The sequence below is a fragment of the Platichthys flesus genome, chromosome 21 (assembly GCF_949316205.1).
Source record: "Platichthys flesus chromosome 21, fPlaFle2.1, whole genome shotgun sequence".
In the NCBI taxonomy this organism is placed as follows: Eukaryota; Metazoa; Chordata; class Actinopteri; order Pleuronectiformes; family Pleuronectidae; genus Platichthys; species Platichthys flesus.
The window spans coordinates 4,603,330-4,627,019 of NC_084965.1; the positions used below are offsets into that span (position 1 = coordinate 4,603,330).

The 23,690-nt window shown below is 46.9% G+C and overlaps 1 protein-coding gene, 1 long non-coding RNA gene and 1 other non-coding gene across 4 annotated transcripts; 1 reads left to right on the forward strand and 2 right to left on the reverse strand.

Annotated features, from left to right (window-relative positions):
* Nucleotides 1-737: 737 nt before the first annotated feature.
* On the forward strand, nucleotides 738-9,755 carry topbp1 (DNA topoisomerase II binding protein 1). 2 transcript variants are annotated; one of them, XM_062379030.1, is made up of 28 exons: nucleotides 738-1,078; nucleotides 1,325-1,418; nucleotides 1,519-1,653; nucleotides 1,758-1,901; nucleotides 2,281-2,462; nucleotides 2,557-2,750; nucleotides 2,838-3,014; nucleotides 3,132-3,298; nucleotides 3,403-3,566; nucleotides 3,664-3,902; nucleotides 4,013-4,338; nucleotides 4,471-4,643; nucleotides 4,818-5,029; nucleotides 5,172-5,491; nucleotides 5,600-5,785; nucleotides 5,877-5,992; nucleotides 6,104-6,227; nucleotides 6,727-6,885; nucleotides 6,990-7,086; nucleotides 7,183-7,384; nucleotides 7,478-7,707; nucleotides 7,813-7,955; nucleotides 8,074-8,170; nucleotides 8,430-8,593; nucleotides 8,727-8,855; nucleotides 8,962-9,051; nucleotides 9,202-9,363; nucleotides 9,523-9,755. In XM_062379030.1, the coding sequence occupies exons 2-28, from the start codon at nucleotides 1,332-1,334 to the stop codon at nucleotides 9,649-9,651; spliced, it is 4,548 nt and encodes a 1,515-aa protein (XP_062235014.1). In that variant the 5' UTR covers nucleotides 738-1,078; nucleotides 1,325-1,331; the 3' UTR covers nucleotides 9,652-9,755. The 2 variants fall into 2 exon arrangements, with proteins under 2 accessions (XP_062235014.1, XP_062235013.1); XM_062379029.1 differs by having other exon boundaries at nucleotides 8,077-8,170; nucleotides 8,962-9,363.
* Nucleotides 8,707-11,909, reverse strand: LOC133932366 (uncharacterized). The gene is made up of 4 exons (XR_009911943.1): nucleotides 10,269-11,909; nucleotides 9,247-9,954; nucleotides 8,947-9,147; nucleotides 8,707-8,844 (listed from the first exon to the last, which is right to left on the reverse strand). It is a non-coding gene; the product is annotated as an uncharacterized LOC133932366 (long non-coding RNA).
* A 6,120-nt stretch (nucleotides 11,910-18,029) lies between these two features.
* On the reverse strand, nucleotides 18,030-18,102 carry trnar-ccg (transfer RNA arginine (anticodon CCG)). Its single transcript has one exon. It is a non-coding gene; the product is annotated as a tRNA-Arg (tRNA).
* Nucleotides 18,103-23,690: the final 5,588 nt, after the last annotated feature.

The window sequence follows — 23,690 nt, forward strand, 5'->3', positions numbered from 1 at the left end:
TATCACAGAACGCAACTATTTCATAGGAATTTAAGGTTTTAATTTACGCTTGGTGGACATAGAATTGATGCAGATTTTTAACACTGTCCTAGCTACAGCTCAATATAAGAACAGACAGGGACTTGACTGAATTGAGAAGGTGTAAAATCCCTTTATGTTTTCAAGGGATTTAACCCCCCAAAAAATAAGTGTTTTGTGCAGGATCCTGTAAGAAAATAAGCTTTTAAAAAAAGCAATCAATTTTGAAGAGCCAGCTCTACATACATATTGTACAAATATTCATGAATTTTTAGCATCCCTTAATCCATTGAAACCAATAAGCAACTTGTCTGAAAACATAATTTCAGATGGTGCGAAATATTTAAAAGGATTTTAACAATCACTTCTTATTAGATATATATTTAAGTACAGCATCGTCCATTTTGCAGATGATTCTCCAAACAAAAAGGTTTCTTGAGTGATTTGATGTAAACAACATGTCTGGATAGATACACATTTTAAAATAGATATTGAATTTACATAATGCTGGGTACATGGATATAATTTATATATATACAATGATTTATAATTATTTCCGTTTTACATTAACCACATAATACAAAATATAACACAACACAATAAATGTCTGGTTTAAGTTATTGAGTCTTTTTAATGTACCTCGGAACCTTTCCACGCTGGAGTCCGACTCTTTCCGGTCAGGTTAGAAGTGAACACCGGAAATTACGCCAAAGGCGCGAATAATATCAACAAGGAGAATATTCCATCTCCGCTCAACTCTTTATGTTTAACTTATTATAAAAGTAATTAACTGAAGATGTGAAGACCAGTCACCGCTCGTTCACCTCACAGGGACAACTTATATTTCTGTAATGTTATTTTAACGTAAAGCTTATTTGTAATGTTAGCTAAGCAGCTCTTTCCCTGTGAGTTTGACAGCAGCCTCAGAGAAACCGGTTTATTTCGATGAGAGTGTATCGACAACACATAACAACGTGTAACTCTTTCTCCATGACAAGAGTCTGGACTGTTTACTGTCACATATTTGTATTTATTGACAGCAGGAGTCCATTCAGAGGAGGTGAGTACATCCGGTTCTGCTAATGTAAACATCAATTAAGCAAGACGATTGAACCAGGAACAGTCGAGAGTGTGTGTATAGCGTTGTGTCAGTGTATATCTATATCTATAAACTGTTTCATATTTGCTTTACACAGATTCCCAGACTCTCTAGATTCTCTGTAAATAACCATTGTTGTCATCCAGCTGATACCAGGCTAATGCTAATGCTATCAAGTACACGTTTCTTTCCCTGGTGCCTCCCCAGGTCGATCATGTCCAAGGGAGACAAGGAAGGCTTCATTGTGAAGTTTGTGGAAAGTCAAGGTGGAAAGACCGAGTATGCCGTCAAAGCCTATGAGGTGAACCACCCTGCTCCATCTTATCGTCTCTCTCCTGGTCTCTGTGTCTATAGTTATGGTTGTGATAATAATAATAATAATACTGTTGTGTTGTGTTCAGGCCATTCTGGAGCTGCAGTCTGACAAGTACCTGAAAAGCATCGATGAGGATGCGGTTCTGCAGATGGACCAGAAGGACAAGTCCCTGTTTGTGTTCAGCACCTTCACCTCCCCGGCCTTTCTGCACTGCAAGAAGGTCTCAGCCGCACACGGGAAAAGCTGAATCCAGACTCTCACAGGAATAGACCAGAAGCTATAATGCAGATACTCCTTTTTCTTTCTCTGTTTCTGGTGATGTAGCTCGGCTGCCGGGTCGTGAGTCCCCTGGTTGTGTTGTTCTGCCTGCAGCAGCAGCGTTGTGTGCCCAAAGCAGAGGAGCCCCTCTACAACATGAGCATGGCAGACGTCACTGTTTCCTGCACCAGCCTGGACAAAGCAGCACGGGTCAGTTCACTTTGTGTGATTGCTGCTCTTTTGATATTAGCAGTTAGAAAATATGCCAAACACATTATTGAGGGTGTGAAGGATAAAGACGTAAAACATATGCAGATATGAGCAGATATGTCTCCTTTCCTTCATCGTGAAACTTTCTTTTACAAACTGGAGAGAAGGTTATAATGTGAGATATATTTGGTATCACCTGCAACAGCTTTCTGATGCAGGTGATACCATGTTTTAAAGATTATAGAACATTATTAGCGCATAGTAGTACTAGAGCTAGTAGGAAATTACATAAAATAGCATTTATTTAAAGCCAGCCAATCCCACAGTCCATAGAGTATCAAATTGTGATGTATTACTCTCTCTCTCTCTTTCTCTACAGACTGAGGTGATGGATCTGGTGCAGCTCATGGGTGGACGGGTCTATCTTGACCTCAATGTGTCTGTCACTCACCTGATAGCCGGAGAGGTGGGCAGCAAGAAATACCTGGTAGCTGCCAGCCTGGGTAAACCCATCCTTCTGCCCCTGTGGGTCAAAGCCTGCTGGGAGAAGTCTCAAGACAGGTACACTCAGACTTTGGTTTGCAGTCGCGTATGCTTAGTGATATCTGCATGACACGATTCGTTAACAAACTGATAATCTTTCTGTCTCCCCCAGTCTTTTCAGATATACAGATTTACCCATTGAGGACTATCTGTGCCCGGTGCTGCGTGGCTGTGCTGTGTGTGTGACCGGCCTCTCTAGCACCGAGCGTAAGGAGGTGCAGCGGCTCTGTGAGCAGCACGGAGGCAACTATACGGGTCAGCTCAAAATGAACGAGTGTACACACCTCATCGTGAGTGAAGCAACTGGTAAGTCGACCAGCAGTTTAAGAACTCAAACTGAATAAATCACTCTAGCTGTGCCCTCGGTTTGAGTATGTTTGTATTTGGTCTCAGGTCAGAAGTACGAGTGTGCCCGGAAGTGGAATGTGTATTGCGTGTCTCTGCACTGGCTGTTTGACAGCATAGAGAAGGGCTTCTGTCAGGACGAGAGCAGGTACACTGTGGAGCGCAACACTTCCAAGACCACTCGACAGCACACTTCCACCCCCACAGGCTCCAGCAAGAAGGAAGGTGAGCCACAGATGCAAGAGTGCTTTTTACTACTTTTAATAATGTTATCTTACCATTTCTAATTTGCAGCATTAGAACTATGAGATATTACAATGCAGTTGTTTTTTCTAACACTAGAGGGTTCATCTCTGTTGGGCTTGAGCCACATATCTGTCAACGCGAGCCTGACGATAAACGACACGGCGCTGACCAACAACACCATCAGCCACCTGGAAGCTCCAGACCCGATAGATAACCTGGACTTCACCGTCTGTCCAGCCGATGATATACTGGACGGCTGTAAAGTCAGTAAAACATTCCTTCTCCATTATTTTTATTGGATCATTTCTTCACCAATAATGTGAAAGGAAAAACTGAGGCTTAATTCCACTTGTTTAATCTTGCTCAGCTGTATCTGTGTGGCCTGCCGGGGAAGAAGCTGGAGAAGCTGCGGCGCCTTGTAAACACTGCAGGTGGTCTACGCTTCAACCAGCCCAGTGAAGAACTCACACATGTGGTGATGGGAGAACTGGACCAGGACGTCCAAAACTTCATCTCCAAAACGACGCATAGGTCTGAACCACAGGGATTCCTTACCTTCAGGATATTCACGTCCTCCAGTTCAAGAATAATTGAAAAGATACTCATATTCTTTCTGTTTTCCCCCCAGGCCTCATGTAGTAACAGTACCATGGCTGCTGGACAGTTTCACCAAAGGCAGTTTACGCCCAGAATCAGATTACCTCCACCCTGACTGTCTCCCCCCTGCTGCAGCTTCTGTAACTGTGCCGAGCCGTCGCACTCTCAGCTCCCGGCCATCCCTTGGTCCCCCTGCTGCCAACCCTCAAACCCCCATGCGAGCAGATGAGGATATGTTATCACAGTACATGGATGATGACCCAACAATTGGTATGTTGAGCGTTTTTCTGTGTGTGTTTGGTGTAATTTTACATCATTAAGTGAATGTTCAAGATATCTGAAGCCTGCTGGTTATATGTTGTTGGGCTTTTATCCTCCAGTGGACATGCCCCCACCAGAACCAGAGAGGAGGAGGTCCATGAGCACAATGGCAGAGCCCCAGCCTGAGCCGTGGGCACCGAACCAGAGCAGAGGACAAGAGTCAGACTCGCAGGAGGCCAGTGAGGCAGGACTGTTTGTTGGGAAGTGTTTCCTTCTCGTGGGCTTTGGCACGGAGGCCGAAACCCAGCTGTCTCTGCTGGTGACGGAACACGGAGGCAGGGTGCTGATGGGTCGCACGCGGGTTGTGGCTGACTATGCTGTGGTGCCGCTGTTGGGCTGTTCAGTGGAGTCCACAGTGGACGAGGTGGTCACTGACACCTGGCTGGTAAGATCACACTGTTTTCTATTGTCCTGTGTAGACAGGTGGACATGGGATGTTCTTATTGCATCGTTTAGATTTCATGAACAGGTGAATTAGTCAAGCTGACACTTAAATGTTTCTCTTGTTCATTTTCAGGCCATGTGCGTGGAGAAAGAGTGTGTTCTGCCACTTTCCTCCAACCCTCTATTCACCCCTGTTCCTGTGATGGATGGACGTTTTCCTCTCAAGGATTGTGTTCTCTCCGTCAGCCAGTTCACCGGAGCAGAGAGAGAGTCTTTGGTGGAGCTGGCAAAGCATCTCGGAGCCAAGTATGACTAAGGAACTCACACAGAGACTTTTATACAAAAAATTTACCTTGTATAAACATTGTTCTGTAATAAATGAATTCTCTCTGGTGCAGAGCACTTACCCTCATGTGGCCTATTCACTCATTGTCAAGAGCTTATGCTAAATCTACTTCTTCTCCTCTCTCCCACCTGCAGTGTGCAGGATTACTTTGTGCGTCTGGCCAACCAGAAGAAAGGAATGCTGGCCAGCACTCATCTGGTGCTGCAGAGCCCTGAAGGCACAAAGTACCAGGCGGCAAAGAAATGGGGGCTTCCTGCCGTCACCTTGCGCTGGATATTCGAGTCTGCTCGGAGCGGCCGGAGAGCAGAGGAGGAGAGGTTTCAAGTGGACCTGCCCCCGTCACCAGGTGAAAATGAGTTTGGTAGCTCTGTGACATTTGGAAAATACTTTTTATTAGCAAGGGCAGGATATGGCACATAAAGATGAAAGATCAGCTCCGTTTTCATTGATCTCTTTGTTCTGAGAATTACTATTTTCTCATTCTCCAGAGAGAGACGATGAGAGTTTTGTTGGTGGTTCTCAGAAACCAAGCATGCCTCCGCCTCCAGCTCGTTCGTCTCCAGAGATCCCCTTGCTGGGTTTCCAGGGTGGCAAGGCCATTACCCCGCTTGACTTGGGTCGCTTCAAGAGCAAAGTGTTCCACTCGGTTTTTGACGAGATGAAGCCCAAAGACAACATGAGCACCCCAAAACAAACCCAGGGGAGCGGCAGGAGGAACCCACTTCAAAAGGAGCCGTCCCTGCAACTGGACACTCCGTCTCGTTTCCTCAGCAGAGACCAGCTCTTCAGGCCGACTTTTAATGTCCAGGTTGGGCCTGACTGGAGGAAACAGAGCGCAAGAAATATGAGTTTTATTTATACTTACAGCAGTAGAATTCAGAAAAGATAATTCATGGACTGTTTCATTTACCCACAGGATGCACTAGGAGCTTTGGAGACGCCAGCTGGGAGGTCGAAGCCAGGAGAAAAGGTGGAGACTCCTCTGACTGATGTCATCAACAGGAACCTGAAGGTGGCGCTGGCTAACAGCTCTCGCGGTCAGGTCTCAGACATGCAGGCAGTCTCAGCGAGCCCACAGCTCACAAAGACAACTGAGAAGGAGGTGAAACAGCCGGAAAAAACGTCCATACACTCTGACTAGCACATAGTACACAGACTTAAGTCTTAATTTTACCACAAATTTTGTTTTAAAGCCTCCAGAAAAAGAAGTCCCTCCCCTGACTGGTGTTGTGATCTGTGTGGGGAAGAAACTGAGCAAAATGCAAAGTGAACTAAACGCCATCGCTGCCTCGCTTGGAGCCGACTTCAGGTATTCAACACGCGTTCCCATCTACCCTCAATTCGTATTGTGATGAATATGGATGAACAAACACAGTGCACACCCACAGCTCATAACCTCTTTCCATTATCTTCTTTGTAGGTGGGCGTGTGACGATACCGTGACGCACTACATCTACCAGGGTCGTGTGGGAGACAACACGCGTGAATACAGAGGCGTGAAGGAGAGAGGACTGCATGTGGTCTCCCAGTCCTGGCTGCAGGCTGTACGTGTCCTACCAGCAAATATACACAACACACACACAAGGCCTGAGGGAGCCATCTACAGATTCCCTCAGCTGTGGGGTTTCATCCACTGCAAATCATCACTTAATTTTGCTTCACTTGAGCTGCTGCTCTACAAATTGATTAAATCCCATTCATAAACCAAAATGGAAAGAGCAGGGCCAAGATTCAAGCTCTTGTCTAGTTGCTAGGTGAAACTCATTAAAAGCCAGGAAAAAATATTTTTATGTTTTTTCAACAAGCTTACAAAATATAAATATATTTTAAGATGGTAAATCAAGTAAAACTTAACTCTTCATATTTTCGTGATGGTAGGTTTGGTTTTGAGCCTCCTGTTGCTCAGCTCATTTAAAATGATTATTATTCCATCAACAGGTGGGAGTTTCAGCTTTGCTTCCCCTCAGAGTTGTGTGATTTATTTATGTCCTTGTGAGTTTGTGTGCTCCGTACACTCACAGTCAACCTGTGCTGTTTGTGCAGTGTGCTGAGGAGGGGAGGCACGTCGCAGAGTCTCTGTATCCTTTCACCTACAACCCCAAGATGAGCCTCAACCTGAGCCAAGTGCCCAACTGCTCCCAGAGGTCGACACCTACAAGGGGAACACAGCTCAGAAACATCTCTGAAGCTAATGACAACAAAGTGAGTTTAATGATGTAAAGTCTGCGTCTGTTTCTCATGGGATCAATATCTTATATTAGTTATATGATCCCCTTAACAATGTTTTAAAACGATCTATCCCTCAGTCTGAGCACGATACCACAGAAGAAGCTACAAACCTAACTCGTGTCAGTGATGGAAGTGTCAATCAAGATGAGATGAATGATACAGCAGAAAGGAGCGGTGGGTGGTTTTCTCAAGCTTTTGTTGCTACATGATAAATGCAATAGTTTTTAAAATAAAGATAGTTATATATTTGATTTATTCACCTTTTTCCAGATATTTCAGAGACTCTGGAGATGAGACAGAACCTGCACAGGCAGCTCCAGGAGATCATGTCAGCCACCAAGTTGACGACAGGGAGGCGCACCTCAGTCAGACTAACCAGGAAGGGGTCCGGGGCTGCAGATTCGAGGCTCGACACCCCCGATGGGAGCCGAGCGGGACGTAGTGGGAGCAGGCGTACTCTGGAAGCCCTGAGGTAAGGGAGTCATGTAGTGAAGCAAACATCTGGCTTCCATCTACCATGAGTGTTAATTCTTTAATCCTTGCGACTGATGTGTCCTGATTCCAGAGTTTCCAGAGAAGCAGCCATGGACATCAACACGGAGCCATCTCAGAGTGAGCAGATAGTTTGGGACGACCCTACAGCCAGGGAGGAGCGGGCTAAGCTGGCTGACAACTTCCAGTGGCCTGGTAGTCCCTCGCAGCATTCTGAGACCCTCGCCCCTCCACCTCCCCCCACTGCAGAAACCGGCCCCCAGTTCAGGGATTCCATGACGGACTCGGAGCTGGTGGAGATGGGTAAGCGATCCGGAAGAAGTTGCACTGTCTAAAAAGAGTAATTTCAACATTAATGTAACCAATGGAGACACTCGACTTTCACTATGATCACTCTGTCCTCTTCAGCTGCTTGTGATGTCATCGAGCAGCAAATGGGCCGGAAGGTCTCAACCCCTCCATCGAGAGATGCTGAGGACGACATCCTCACTCCCAAAGCCCCCAGCATCGCCTTCCCCCTCGCCAACCCCCCAGTAGCACCAGAGCCACAGGTACGGATTCTCCTTTACCTAAAGCATTAACTTTCATTATACCTTTTGTACTATGGAGCTCGTAGCGTCTCCTACAGTCAAGCCAGTGTTGCTTAAAGAATATTTTTCTTTCCCTCAGCAGGAGCCAGAGGAAGAGCAGCAGCCACCCAGATTCCAGCTTTCCTCTCTCACTCCTCAGGAACGCATTGATTACAGTCACCTCATAGAGGAGCTGGGTGAGTCTTTTCCCCTAATTGGGGCTCGAACACAGTTTCATCATCGAGTCAGGCCTGAAGTCAGAGGAGTTAATCCCTGATGGCTGAAGAGGAAGAGGAAGATCCGCCTTCCTCCACCAAAAGAACTGCTTGATCAAATCTGGTTTTCACTGGTCACGACAAGTTGATTCTTTGAGAGAAAATCATTGTTTATGTTGCAGTATATCCTCTTTATAGTTGTGTTATCAGTTTCTGTCTCTTTATGTTTTTGTCACGTTAGGCGGCGTCGTCCTTGACAAGCAGTCGTTTGACCCCAGCTGCTCCCACATCATCGTCGGCACTCCTCTGCGCAATGAGAAGTACCTGGCAGCAATGGCAGCTGGGAAATGGATCCTGCACCGCTCGTACCTGGAGGCCTGTCGATCTGTGGGCTGCTTCATCCAGGTCAGAATTTAAAGATTGAGACTTCAGAGTTTTTTATTATAATAATAAGGTTTGTTTAATTTCACTCAAATATTGTAAGATAATCAATGAAAAGATTTTTTAATCTTAATGGGATTGTGTGTGTCTGTTCCAGGAGGATGACTATGAGTGGGGCAGCAGCTCCATCCTGGACGCGCTACCCTCCATCAACTCCCAGCAGAGACGACTGGCATTGGCTGCCATGCGCTGGAGGAAGGCTCTGCACGGATGCTCTGAACAAGGGGTACAAACACACATACACAATATTAACACAACAGGGCTCATTCCCAGTTGAAATCGATTGGGTTTGAACCATTTGTATCCACTAAATGAACCTTTGTGTTTCTCAGGGGGCCTTCAGTGGATGGACGGTCATGCTGAACATCGACCAGAACAGAGAATCCGGCTTCAGGCGGTTGCTGCAGTCGGGTGGAGCAAAGGTCGGTGTTTTATTTATTTGTTGTCCCATATCTGAAATCATGTGTCCTTCGCCCCCTCGTGCAGTTGCTCAGTCGAGAATCTGTCCTTCAAAGAAACTGCAAATTGAAAAAGGGTTCATGTTCCTTTTCTTCTCTGTACTTCCTGTCCAGGTCTTGCCCAGTCCCTCTCCAGCCCTGTACAAAGAGGCCACTCACCTGTTCGCCGACTTCAGTCGACTGAAGCCTGGAGACTTCAGAGTGGACGTATCAGAGGCCACGGCAGATGGTGTCACATGTCTGAAGCCAGAGTACATCGCAGACTACCTCATGCAGGTCAATACACACGATCACTGGACTTCTGGAGGTTTCTTTGGAATGTTTTGAATTTATTTTGACGTCAAATGACTCTATAGGTTTTAGGTCAGTGTCAATACTGCTGAGAATTGAACATTATCGTGCTGACGCGGCCCTTTCTCTCTTTCTTCCCTCCAGGAGCCCACTCCACATTTCGAGCCGTACTTCCTGACTGACGCTCGCCCGGAGGAAACTCCCGACACGCCGTCACGTAAACGCAAAGCAGCCGCCGACTCGTCCAGGCTGAAAAAGAGTCGTCTGAACTGAAACTCCTGAACATGCGTCACCATGATCCTCTGGGAAGAAGATTGTAAAATGAGAATTTCATACCAAATGTCATGTATATAAATAAAATAAATATAGCACTGTTACTTTTTCTTCCATTCTGTCGTATCCATATTGGAGCACTGCAGCTGCACCGTGAGACTGCAGCTGTGATGAACGACTACACGACAGTCTGCAGAAAATGTTGAGTCACGTTTTGTAATTGCGTGCAATGGTGTTTCCCAACCTGTAGGGGGCAGTGGATCCTCACAGTCTGATCCAGACACAATGAATATCACAGGTGATCTGCAACAGAAGCTGCATTTCCTTTTTTGTTTTAGAGAATTCAGGATTAGCAATTATTGTATTGATTAAATTTCTGTCTCTTATTGTTCTGGTTGTCTGTTAAATTAAAAGCAGCCTCAGTAATCATTAGATTTCTCTAACAGGAGCTGTTTGGTTCCTTTACTAACACAAAGACTTCATCATGGCTGAAGCAACAACTCATGAAATCCGTTTAAATTCCAAGACAAAACAAATATGCTTTTGCTCCACCCAGTGATTAGTATGTCTATCGGCTGTTCATCTCCCAGGGACTGTAAACACCAGGTTCTGTTTACCTGCTGCTGATTCAGGGCTTTGATGCAGTGATGCAGTTTCCTTCGAGGGTGTCAGCCGAGGTCAGTCGACCCAGTTTCCATCCATATGGACGATAAGTGGTTTAACCTCAGTGTGGACAGGACCTGCTGACAGACTCATGTGTTGAGCTGCTGTTTGAGAGGTGACGGAGTTAGAGGAGGACGAGCTGGACTGACAGAGGGGGGGGGGGGGGGCACACATGATGTATATGTATATCACATAGGTCACTTGTAGAGGTTTGCACTAAAATAACATTTAGGAGTCCCTCAGGGCACAAAATTAGTGGATTTATTTGTAAAATGATTATCTGCACGAATCGCAAATCATGTACGACCAAGAGCCAAACAGTATTTTTAAAAGAATTTTAGACGATAATGAAATAAAGACAAAACAATTTGTAGGATTTCAGATGACGCCAGAAGTATTTTGAGAGAAGTTAACGATTTAAAACAGGATGAATCATCCAACCTGTTCACATTCATGTTCAGTGTCTGTGCAGAACATTCTGTTCTTCCTGCAGCTTTAATGTGAAGCTGCACAATAACAGGGACATATTGTAGAGGGGACATTTCAACAGGATGTCTCTGAGCTGCTCTCATTCAACAGGTGCCTCCTGGAGGTGAGCTGCACCCCCTCCTGCTCCTCCTCCTCCTCCTCCTCCTTCTCCTCCTCCTCTCTCTCCAGGTGACCTGGTGGAGGAGTCTCGTTTCACTGACGCCTTCATCGCTCCTCATCCCGCTGCTCGTCCTCCACAGTGAGGCAACTTTCAGCTTCTCCTGTCGGGACACACACACACACACACACACACACAGACACCGACACACACAGAGGGAGAGAGAGAGGGAGCATGAGTCTCCGCTCGGGGAGGAAACTCTGCAGCAGTCCTCATTAACATTCCCAGTCCGTCCACTCGCCACACGAACCCTCCTGGCACCGGCGTCCTGCGCGCCTCGGAGTTGCGCACCGCGGTTCCAGCTTCCAGCGGCACCGGCGGCCGCGGATCACGCAGCCGTGAAGGCGGAGAGAGGCTGTGCACGTCCCGTTATTTACGGCGTCAAGGCTGAGAGAGAGTGAGGGAGAGAGAAGAGAGGAGAGAGAGTGGTGCGTCCCCGGAGGTCCAGCGAGTGGTGGCGCCCTGCGCATCTCATCCAGCGCCCGGACACACCGTGTCGCCTCCCAGGGGCCCGGGGGGGACCCACAGTCACAGCCCGCTCCTGCAGCCTCGCTGCCCGGTCGCCACTGGCTCATTTCCCCCGCGGTGACTGGCAACATGTGCGCCTGGATCCTGTGAAGCGCTCATTTCCCCTCGGATACGACGAGTACCCGACGCTACGACGCACCTTGTGTAATAGGTGAGTACGATCCGTGTATTTCTCCCTGTTTGACAGCTCAGCCTCCTCTTCGCGCCTCCGCTGGGTTCATTGGCCGCTCTCACTTCCCCGGATCGATCATGTTCAGCATCAGATCTGTCTAAACCCTGGCTGACAGGTTTCCAGGTTTTATGACAGTCACAGAGAAAAGCATCAAATCTCTGTTAGTGCTGCGTGCGACCAACACGGCAACGAATCCGAATCCATCAAATCAGAGCAGGATCAATGCATTTAGATAGATACTGAGAGGGACAGAGGGACAGATGTCTTCATGAGAAGTTGAGCTGCTGCTGGAGAAGATTCCTTGAGAGTCACATTTGATTATATTCTGTGTCGAGTTCAACATTGTCTCAGTTTCTCTCTATAAATCCCAAAGATGCAGGGTCATAGTCAAAATGATTCATCAGACCTTTAGGTGACACTTTATTAAATGCTAAACACTCCTCACATGTTGCTTCCTGTCACCTCAGGTTCATTTACTGGTTTCACTTGAGATTATAAAGTTTTCCCAGCAGAGGGAAAGACATAAATCTTCCCAACCTGAAGATATCCAGCCTGGAGTGGCCCTTCAAGTGGTTGTGTTGTCTGAGGTCAACATGGCAGCAACAAAGCAGATAATAGGAGAAGCTAAAGACCACCAGCAACAAGCCCTGCGTCCCCTCACCGTCCATTTGAATGTGGGGGGTGCAGCTTTGTGTCCAGGGACAGTGGCATCACATAGAAACACAGTTTAAAGTGTTTTCTAATTGAACCTGCCGACCACTCTCCCCATTGAGACAGGAATGTTTGGCTGTGTGTTCTCCACAGAAACCCCCCGCTCCTTTGTTCTGAGGGGGGGGGCAATCCTCCAGTGCTATGTGTGCAGTGGTTTTGGGTGGGTTGGGGTGGGGGGGGGGGGCGGGGTCAGTGGGGGTATTGACATATGTGGCTGACAGCTTCCTCAGGGCGAGCTGACATGCTGTGATGGGTATTAGGGCACATAGGAGCGCAGCACTTAACACTAATGAGGACATGTACGCTCGGTGCATGGAGCTCGTGTATATAACCAGAGAAATGTCATGTGACTTTGGTCCATGATGATGATTTGTGCCGTAGCTGCTTCTTCCTCTTTCTCCTGGTTTTCAGGTTAGCTGGTTGACGTCAGTTATTCCCAATTGATGATATTGTTTGAGGTCATGATGATAATTAAAGGTCAAAGAATCATCCATGTTATTAAAGTTCATCTGAAGCAGAACGCTGATGTCACGACAGAAGGTGTTGAGACGTCTAACAAAAGACACAAATATAAATATGAAGGTTGCACTGGACGTAGAATCAGGTGATCATCAGAGTGTGTAGGGGTCATCCTCTGGAGACAATGAGCCTCTAGAAGAAATGTCCAAAACTTATTTTGGCGTTTCACTGTGGAAGATTAAAGTTAGTAAAATTCACCATAACAGAACGTGGATGTTTGTCCAGCTGAAAGTTTCACTCGAGGATCAGGGGATCTCCACAGTCTGTAGCGTTCATCTTCATCCAATACCTGTTGAGATATGTAATGCTATTCAACTAGCTTGGCTAATAAATACTAAAACCTTCTCTGAGCTCTGGTCATCAGTTGTCAGGAAGAATTCCTCGGACAGAACCCGTCATCTGAAGGAGTTTGTATGAAGACTCATTGAGAATGAGAATAAATCTGCTTGCTGCTGTTCACGCCTCCTCACAAAGGTCACGCTAATAACGGATCCTGCCAACCGGAGGGTGAAGTGTCCACCAGAAGGTTTCATCACCTCCTCTGTGTGCTCAGATATCTACTGTCAACACGAGGAAGATCTCTGCAGCTGCTGTTTTATCACCAACCGCAGGAAGAGTCTGCGTTTAAAACTGAAAAACACTCGGAAAATATCAGTTTCCCGTCCAGAGCCTGAAACAAAGTTATCAGGGACGTTCCAGGAAAATGGAAAAATCTGGTGTGGGTCTCCTGCCACAGAAAGTCGGAGCTGCTGGGAATTTTTTTTTTGGGGGGGGGGGGGGGTGGCAGCAACACTGAGAGCAGGTTTCATGCTTGTACATAAGCATCCATCATGTCCGCTGGAGAGTGGTACATGAGGAGGAATGCAGCCCCCCCCCCCCCCCCCCCCTTTGGGCCCCCTCATGCTACACACCATGTGCTCAGGATGGACTTCGCACCTTCCTCCAGCCTGACCAAACAGCGAGTGGCCCAAACCGGATTTCACCTCAAGCAAAAGCCGGCTTGTGTCTGGTTCTTTCGTTTTCCTGCGGTTTTTTTCCCAAATGTCACGAAGCCTGAACAAAGGCGCTCAGCTGCTTTCGAAATTACTTTCATTTAAGCCGGGAGAGGGGCTCACACACAGGAACCACAGGGGGAGGTGCCGCGCTGGAAAGCAAGCGAAAGCCGCTTTATTCAACCACGAAGAAAGATAAAGAAAATGTCCCCCCCCCCCTTAGACACTTATGATCCTATCAGCTAAAGAGAGTTCCCACAGGACCAGAAGGAGCCTGGGCCGGTTCTGCTCAACTGCTTGGCTTCAGAACAAAACAGAAAAACCTCTTTCTCTCAAGGTCTTGACATTTGAAAGCCGTTCTACTGTACAGTGGTTTCAGAGGAGGCTTGTTTGCCCTCTGGGGGAATCACAGGGGGAATGAGACCATGTGGGGCCGCAGGTAAACAACAGACTGGGGTTTGTGGGGGAGGCAGGAAGCTCACCTGCCCCGACCGAAGGAGCAGAGGTCACAGGAAAGACCGATAGAGGAAGAGGAGGGGGAGGGAACTGGTAATGAATAACCAACCATTATGGTGATTAAAGGGGGCGATGGGCACGGCGAGATAAGAGAGTGGTGACCGTCCGAGCATGAGGTGTTTACAGGGGGAATTCCTCACATTCCTCCGCTGCAGCCATGCCACTCCGATCTGCACCCCCGCCCACTGATGGTCACCCTCTGTGCCAAGAGGGACCCGAGGGCCCGGCAGCTCCTCTGCAGCAGGAAGCCTCAGCACATGAGTTATGTAAGGTGATTTCTGAGCTGTTGCTTTAGAGGTTTTTTGGTTCACTTGATCGAAGCTGATACACCGAGCTGAGCGGCGTTTGCTGCAGATCCCCGGAGAGATGAGACATCCATGAAGCCGCTCGTTTTCTTGATCGACTGCAGGATGATGGAGCTTGACTGAGTTTCACTTCACTGATGTCAGTGTCCATTGAAAGTGTCAAAAAGGGGAACTAGGTAAAGTGATCACTTGTTTTTTAGCGTTGTTATTTTCATCTAGATAAATATTAGCCTGTTAGCCGTAACCCTAACCCCTAACCCTAGCCCTATAAAGATGTATGACGTATCTCCACTCCCTCCCACTATCAAGGAATGAAGCCAGAATATCCCAGATTTCTACAATATCTGAGCAAAAAGAGATTAATGGTCATAAAACATAAGAACTAAAGTAACAGAAACCCTCTGTGAGAAGAGGAGGAGGAGGAGTAGGAGGTGGAGGAGGGGGCAGCCAACTATCAGATATTCATCAAGACTTCATTGGCTTCATTTAAGAGAAGCTGTCATGTCCTCCATCTTTACACAGTCCATGATACGAACACGCTAACCTCAGATGGTGAACTTGGAAAACAGGATGGCCTCCTAGAAGTAAAGAACTATACTTATACCACAGATTTGTTCAGAAGAGAACAGTCTGTATTTCAGCTTTAGTCTCAACAAAGAGCTGCTCTGTGGTGGAACATGTAACTGCAGGATGATCCCTCCCCACGTCACCAGAACTCCCGGTGGAGCTCAGTGTTGTAAGGTTTACATTCCTTCACACAGGAGGTTATAAGCTTGTGACTTAAGACAGAGAATATATGTGACTCTATCGTACAGTAATATCTTCTAATCAGGGGATGAATCCACTTGAATATGTGGGTATATTTCAAGCTTACTAAATGCTCTGAGGTGATTCTCTTGTGCCTTTTGTAAGAGGAAGTCATGAGACTGGGCTTAACTCTTGTCTTTTATTTCCCCGGTCTTTGAAACCACTGTTTTTCTGCAGACAAGAGCTTTAAGCTTGAGAGTTACAGTCGCTGTACACTTGTTATTTTCCTTCTCTATAGCTGAGAAGGGATTTTTTTTTATACCTACAACAAGGAGGTAGAACTGTTTTCATCCAAGTCCATTTGTTGGCTAGCAAGATTTGCACAAGAACCACTAGATGGATTAAAACAACAGTTGGGGGAAGGATTCTGTTCGAGTCTGGGAAGAAACCATTTAATTGTTTTAAGCACTTTGTTATTTGCACCAACTTCTCCGGGAATAGTTCATGGATCTTGATGAAAAAAGTAATATTTAGGGAACAGATATCTATGAGAGTGTGAGATTTGGTGCATCTTGTTTGATATTTATTGGTGGAGGTCTAGTTTCTGTTGTTAACACCTGAGAATCCCCCTAATACTCTTTCATGCTTGATTATTTCTAAAAGCTCCTGGGGAAGGGTTCAACCTCACGGGAGTCGTGTCGTATCCACGTGTGAGAAGTGATCCGGCCGCCTCGGGACACAGAGGGTTTGTGTTGTCGGATCAATCGGCACGTATTCTTAATGCAGCGCAGATGACTGAGGCTAATAGGATTATGAGGAGGTCTGGCGGGAGGAGAAGTCGCACGTTACCAAAACCCAGCGTGGGCTGGCCTCTGGGGGTCATGTGATGGAGGGGGACAATAGTAGCAGGTGTCAGTCTGAGGCTCACCTATGAGCGAGGATTACTCCGAGCCTCTAACGGACGACAGGTCGTGGCCTCGGCTAACGAGGAAGCAAAATCACCACCACCTCAGCCAGAGCAGCGCCGGGCCAGCGAATCAAAACAGGAGATAGAGCGTCGAGTGTCTGGCTTCCTTGGCAATTTCCTTGGAACTGTAAAAAGCACAAAGATATTTTCCATTTATAAATTGTGCTTTGTTTACATCACACCTCCGTTATTTTTGTGTTGACGCTTTTTCAGCCCAATCCGTTGAAATCACAGCTCGTCTCGTGGCCAGGCTCGTGTGACACAGGCTGCAGATTAAGTTGGCACCATATGCTGTGCAATGAAGAGTCCCCTCCCCGGGGTAGAGCTTATTATTGGACTCCTATGTCACTGTCAGCAACTAATTGTCATGGAGGATTGAGGTGACGGGGAGAACAGCTCTCCTATCTTGTCTTTAACGCCTGGTCATCTTTACTCTGCTCCCAGAGTCGAAGCCTTTTCCTTTTCCTAAGTATGCAAACACACACAGCCACAGTATTTGTAAAAGCCAAAGCCAGCATTTGAATTCTGTGACTTCCACCTCCCCTCGTTTGAGCCGTTTGAGTCCCGGTCGAGCCTCAAAGAGGAAATCTGGAGCTCTCGAGTGTGTAGAAGCATTATTTCTCTCTCCGTCTCCTGCCCGTGCCGCATATGGCTCATTTCATGGCTGCTGGAGACTCAGATTGATGGTTTGAAGAGCAGCGGGGCCGGAGCGCCTGCAGAGCGGAGAGCCAAGTCCTCAGCAAGGTCGCATGAGGTGAGCAGTAATACATAGGAGGTGGAAGAAGGAGGAGGACTCGTCAGACTGCGACAGAGTCGTGCTCCGTGCCAAAAGGCTCCTCGTGACGAAGGCACATGAAGGGGGATTCTCCAAGGAACCATTAGACCACATGTGAGGAACCACAGCAGCTTTCTGATGTCGTCCTCTCCCAACTGGTCCTGATGACATTTCATCGTTATCATCACATTAACCACCGCTGAGAGAAGTCGGCCAATACAAAACAATCCGTGCTGGCCACCCTAAACTAGAGAGGGGTGTCACATGGTTTCGCTCCTGATCAGAGACAGTGTTTATACTGAATGAGATGGAGCTGGGGGTCAGCCCTGTAAATTAATTTCCATACCCAGAGCTGCATCTTAAGAAACCTGCAGAGGAAGCCAGTTGGGTTTTGTCCTGTTTGTTTGTTTGTTTGTCTGTGTTGTTGTTTCTGGTGGTGGCAGCCACTCTACATCACCATGGCGACCGTGGCATTCTTGCATAGGGAGGCCGTTGGTGACGCCGGAGCGAGTAGAGCAACAACTTCATCTGAGCAGACGATTCTCGACCCAGATCCACATCCAGATTTTTTTGTGAGCTGTGAACGACAGGTGGTGCGAGGCAAATGAAGCTGCTGCTGGAGTGACTCTCCTGCTCTGTCCCTCGGGGGGGAAGAGATGAGTTGACGTTTTGGGTTTATTCTCAAATTATTCAGACACACTGGTCGCTGCGCAGGCTGTTTGTAGTAGATGAGATGTAGAGCTGCGAAATTTTACAACACTGTTTGTTTGTGGTGCGGCTTCCATCTGTAATACACAGTGGCTATAGTGGCAATATCGTTATCGTAGTGAGATATCACGACCCAGATGGGACTTGAACCCACAATCCCCAGCTCCGGAGGCTGATGCCTTATCCTTTAGGCCACTGGGTCCATATATGTGCTGGTATCGATGTCCTTTTTTTTATTTACAATTTGATTCTTTCGTCCCCAACACAATTATGTAATTGAAAACCAATTATTGCAGACTTGGATGGATCACAAAACGTAGGCGTTTGTTTATTTCTAGAGCCATAAAATGGGAAACAATGGATGCGTTGTAGACAGAAAACATCTCCAATTAAATCTGCTGTTAAACATTGGGAGTGGTGAAGTGCCGCACAAAGTGATTTGTGATCGACAACGTGTGAAACCACTGGAACGCTCCTTTAAATTGCGACGCACACACTTTGTCGTCTGCGGGCACAGAAATTTGTCACCACAGCAGCTCTTAAAATAATGTCAGTGAGGTTCAGTCGGCTCCTCTTCTTCCCTCCCCCCCCCCGGGCACTCCCTCCATTCTTCACTCGTTCACTAATAATAGAAGTCTGCTGCCCGTCCTGCTGTGTTGTCCCGTGCCCACCAGACAGAGGAGAGGACTGATGGAGGGAGAGACACCTGCAGATTCTGTCCCGGTCGGCTCTGTGTCCCCGCGGGGCCGAACATTTGACATTTAACTGCGACGGCCGTAAACAGGCCACTGGAATGCCATTGACATTCATTCTGTCTGGCACAGGTTTGTCTCTTTCACTGGGTTTTGTCTTTCTGCAGCTCGGCTCCACGACGGTTAAACCCACTGGATACTTCAGTGTACTGCTGAAATGAAAACGAATCAAATCTATTTGCTTATCTGGATTTTTCGTGAAAAATCGCCAAGCACCTGCTGGTTCCTGCTTCTCACTCAAGGATAATTCTCTGTGTTTCTGTTGCAGACTGCTGGTTGCACTTTGGACTCTGAAGGTCTTATTCTTTTTTTCAGTCATATTTCCATGACCAGCTTATACGAGCTTGTTTTGATTAGTAGATGAATGGAATCAGGTGTTATTGTCCCTGTTTCTAATCCTAATTAAACCCAATTGGATTTTGGATTTGGGAAATAGCAAATGACGGAATGTCTTTTTGTAACCAGACTGGCTCCCAGTAGATTGTAAACCTCTGTTAAGGTCTCTTAATTCCCGGCTGCAGCTCATTGCAGCAAAACCTCTCCTGACATCTTCGTCTGTGTCTTCTCCATGTAGAGCTCCTCTTTTGAATTCTGAGCTATTTGTTTTCTTTTAGTTTTTTTCCATTTTGGCTTCTGTCTCGTGTTTGAAACGTGATCAACACCCCCCCCTTGCTCGCAGCACATCCTGCTGAGGACTCCCTGCTGAGTTCTGTTTTGTGTAATCTGACTTACGAAACCAGCAACCAACATATAAACGAACGGGGGGGGGGGGGGGGGGCAAAGCCTCCTCAGCAAAGGTAAAGATGGGAATCATCCCTGCAGGAGAGTTGTAGAATGAAGACCCAGGAGTATTGAAGCTGTTATGAAAAACCGCCTGTTGGAAAAAACCTCCTGACTCGAGCACTTTCCTGATGGAATGCACTCATCATATTCCTCATGTTGTTCATTATCCTACCTGTTGCAAGTCAGAACATCTGTGTCATCTGTATATCATCACTTAATCACAGACTGTGAAAAAACAAATCACCCACAAGCCCGTGCTCATCTCACGATCTCCGTCTCCAGCCTCCAACCACGGTGCTGGACCACCACCGCTTCATCCATAATATTAAACACCGCTGACTTGTGTGTGTGTGTGTGTGTGTGTGTGTGTGTGTGTGTGTGTGTGTGTGTGTGTGTGTGTGTGTGGTGTCACAGATCTCATCCACATCGTGCTGAGTGTGGCTGGTTCCTCTGCTGTTTACCTATTCATTAATTCAGCTCTGAGTGATGGCACAGGCCAAACCAAAGCTCTCCATCCCCTGGTAATTAAACGTCTCGTGGTGAGACATTTTTCTCCTGGAAAGCATTTTTAAAAACTCGCTGCACATGTGACACACACACACACACGCCCACACACACACACACACTGTGAGATGCTGCTGGGGGGGTGTCCCAGGCCACTGTTGATAATTAGCGTGCTGAGTGGTTGCACTGATTGCTTCATTATTTCTCCTATAGGCATCTGTGAGAGATATTTGATGGATGTTGCACATTGGACAGTAATCCATGCTAAAGCTTGTTATATATGCATCATGCATTTCACACGTTGAGGCTCCACAATATAAAAAGCTCTTTCTCTTTACACATATAGACGGTCACACTATTTGCCAAATGTGGAATCCTGCTGAAAGAGCCTTTACACCCTGATCCTGATCCTCTTGCATCACATTTGCTCCCTGCAGCCAAATCTCGACGCAATTAACCACCGTCATCAAGCGGCTCTTCACCGGGAACACACAGCTCCTGTCGTGGCTCGTGCACTCCCATCAAGGAGTGTTGTGTTTGTGAAAGATGTTTTCTTTTTAAACGCACATCAGATCCTCCTCAGTTTCGTCCTAAGTCTTCAGAACTGAACGGGAGTAATTGGTTTGTTTTTCTCGCGGCGGTATCGGCCTGATGCAGCGAGCAGGACGGTGATTATCAGGCCTGTGGCTCAGTCTCACAGACGAGGATTATTTGTGTACGCTACAAGATTTCTCAATGTGCGTTTCCACAGAGTTTTAATCAGAGTCTTTGCAACTGAGTGTGTCTGAGGTGGCAGATGTTTCTGAAGTGAACGTTGTGAGTCTCAGTTTGTTGAAAGTCAGAGTTTTACATGTAGATCAGAAGATCAAACGACAACAACATGATTATTTGTCGTGTTTATGTCATTTTCAGCCAAACTAGTGGAGCCGCATGCTCCTCGCCTTGTTTTAAACATTTACTAGTCGATCTTCTGAATGTGCAGCTTTCTCCTTCTCTGTTTATATCCACTAGAAAGCAATATTGGAAATTTTCCCTATTCTATTACTAAATACCCAAATGTCAAGCGTGTTATTGATTTTTAGTTCTCTGATCTACTTCCTCTCAAACAGCTCATCTGCTTGATTCTTTGTTCCTCCTCTAATCTTATAGACGCATATGCAAGGTTGTTAAATTCTGCCATTCGTGATTTCTTCTCCATTGCTTTTCCGATAACAATATCTGCACCACACGGTTCTCTCTGCTCTGTGATATTAATCCAAAGATCATGTCACAACTGCCCCTCCAACACCTCCACCATAGAAACCGGACTCCCCCTGGATCCGGCCTCGGCGGGATCTCACTTTAAAATGTCATCCCTGTCAAGTCCCCTCGCCGTCACATCTCGTGTCATCTTCAGGTAAACATCAGGCCCGGAGCCGCAGGGGGCGCCGGCTCAAGTCATCGCAGCCGCGTCGGCAAACGCTACGTTTTCCATAAAGTCTCACACATCCACCTCCAAAGCAGATATTACCCCTGTGATCATCGTTCCGTCCTGCGGAGACTGAAACAGAGAGATCACCCCTGTCCAGATAAAAGACTTCAGGCTCCATCACTCTGAAGCTGAACCACAGGAATATGTGTGCATGTAGTGTAGTCTCTGTGTGATTGTCATATTAGTCTGTCGGTAGTCTTGGAGAATTGAGTAACTGAGCTACTCGTCCGTGGGTGAGCTCTCCAGTGTTCTTTTTGTGTAGTGTGTTCTCTTCATCTGTCACCCGGCCTCACATGGACAAAGCCTAATTGACACAATGTGTGTACGTCTGCATACAGAGTCCTGCAGACTCGCAGCACCAGCCGCTCTTGGAGTTAATCCGCCTCACTAATAGTGTGGGTTCAAGCCGAGGGGGGGGAGGAGGAGGAGGCGAGAGGAGAACAATACAACATCTCTCCTTTGGTCTCTCTCTCTCTCTCTCTCTCTCTGGCTCTCCAGACACGTGGTCGGCGCCCGGCGGGAACTCTCTGGACCTTGGACGTTCTGTCCGGATGCCGCTCCTCTCGGCCCCCAGCTGGCCCTCGGCAGTTTCTGCGGCACCGCTCGAGGAAACGAGGTACAATACGCTCCCTCCCTCCAAAACACATCCTCCCCCACTGCTCTTTCGTTCCTGCCATTGTCACCCGACGAGAGGCTGCGTCAAGGGGTACACAACTCGGGATGTGCGTGTGGAGTAAGGAACTTCCTGGAGGCTTTTTGGTCTTTGCTCCACTTGAGGTTGTGTGATTTACTCGATGTTTGCGGCCAAACTGAGTCAGGAAGTGTAGAGACACTCTGGAAGCAGTATATATAATTCCTCCTCGAGTACCCGCTCATTCCTGAGTTCAGATTTGCTGTGTCTACATCATGGACATTCCTGTATGTGCCAAAGGTCCTTGTTTCCTGTCCCGCTGCACACGTAGCTCCTGTTCATAGATACGCTGGCTCAGATCATCACATCACAGGAAAGAGTGAATTCCACCGTCTATTGTCACATTTTTCTCCTCTGACACATTGGATTTTCTACTGCACCATTGTTCTGGAACAAAGGGATTTCCTTAGTTAGTTATTTCCTACTATGCTTACCTCAGCTTCCTAAGTGCCGGACATTTATGTTGCATTTGTAACAGACACTCAACATTTTGATGTTGTTTTGCTTTCAAACCATCAAACCGTCATTGTTCACTGACTTCCCCTCGTCACAGGTTGCATACCTCTAAGAATACTTCATTCTACATCTTGGGATCATTACTACCTTCGTCAGGGAGATTGTATTTCATCTGCGTTCCTTTGTTAGGTTGCAGGATTACGCAAAAACTACGTGACAGATTATCAAGAAACCTTGTGGAAGGATGTAATATATGTCCGGGAAGAACCAATTTAATTTTTGTGTGGATCCAGGATAGTTTTTAAGAATTTTCATCAATTTCTCAAAGAATAATGAATTTAAATTCCATTTGATTCGAAAGGGGCCTGTTTGGCCTTGACAGGTATTTGTGCCATTCTAGTTTGTCCATTTGTCTGTTTGCTGGATCACACAAATAATCAAAGAACCAATCTTTCTTGAAACTCGGTGTACGGGTGAGATATTTTCCAAAGAAGATTCCATTAACCTTTGGAGCAGATTTGACAAAAAAGGCAAACATTATATACATATATCGTTGCACTGATGGCACTGCTACGTGCTCCTCTAGTGTTTTTCAAGCTGATTTCGAGTCAGTTTTCTCAACCAGACGTGTTTTTCCCCCGACTGCTTAAATTATCTCACGACCCCTGTGATTTATCTGACGACCCCACGTGGGACCCTGACCCCGAGGTTGGGAACCACTGATCTCTTGCATTAGTCGAAACGTCCTCACTGATACTAACTCACCTGAGTCCCATCAGACTTCAAAACCACTCGGTGTTGAAATAAGCTCACTGTCCCGCCCTGTTTCCTCTGTGCTGTTGATTTAAAGGATTAAGTTTGTTTATGGCGTTATGTCCTCTGTGTCGGTGGCAGCCACAGGAGCCTGGTGATGTACTAAATAAATACATTTTTAATCTCTCCCCCTGAAGGCAAATAAAACAGTGACTCACGAGTCGTTTGGCAAATAATCCGTCATTTCATCAGCAGCTCAGTTCACCTCCATCGATGTCTGAGTCCAGGAGGTTGAAGATCAACTCCCTCCCCAGAAACAGCCTCATGTAGGTGACCTCTGATCTACTCTCCTCTCTGGTGCCAGAGCTTTGACTCGGTGT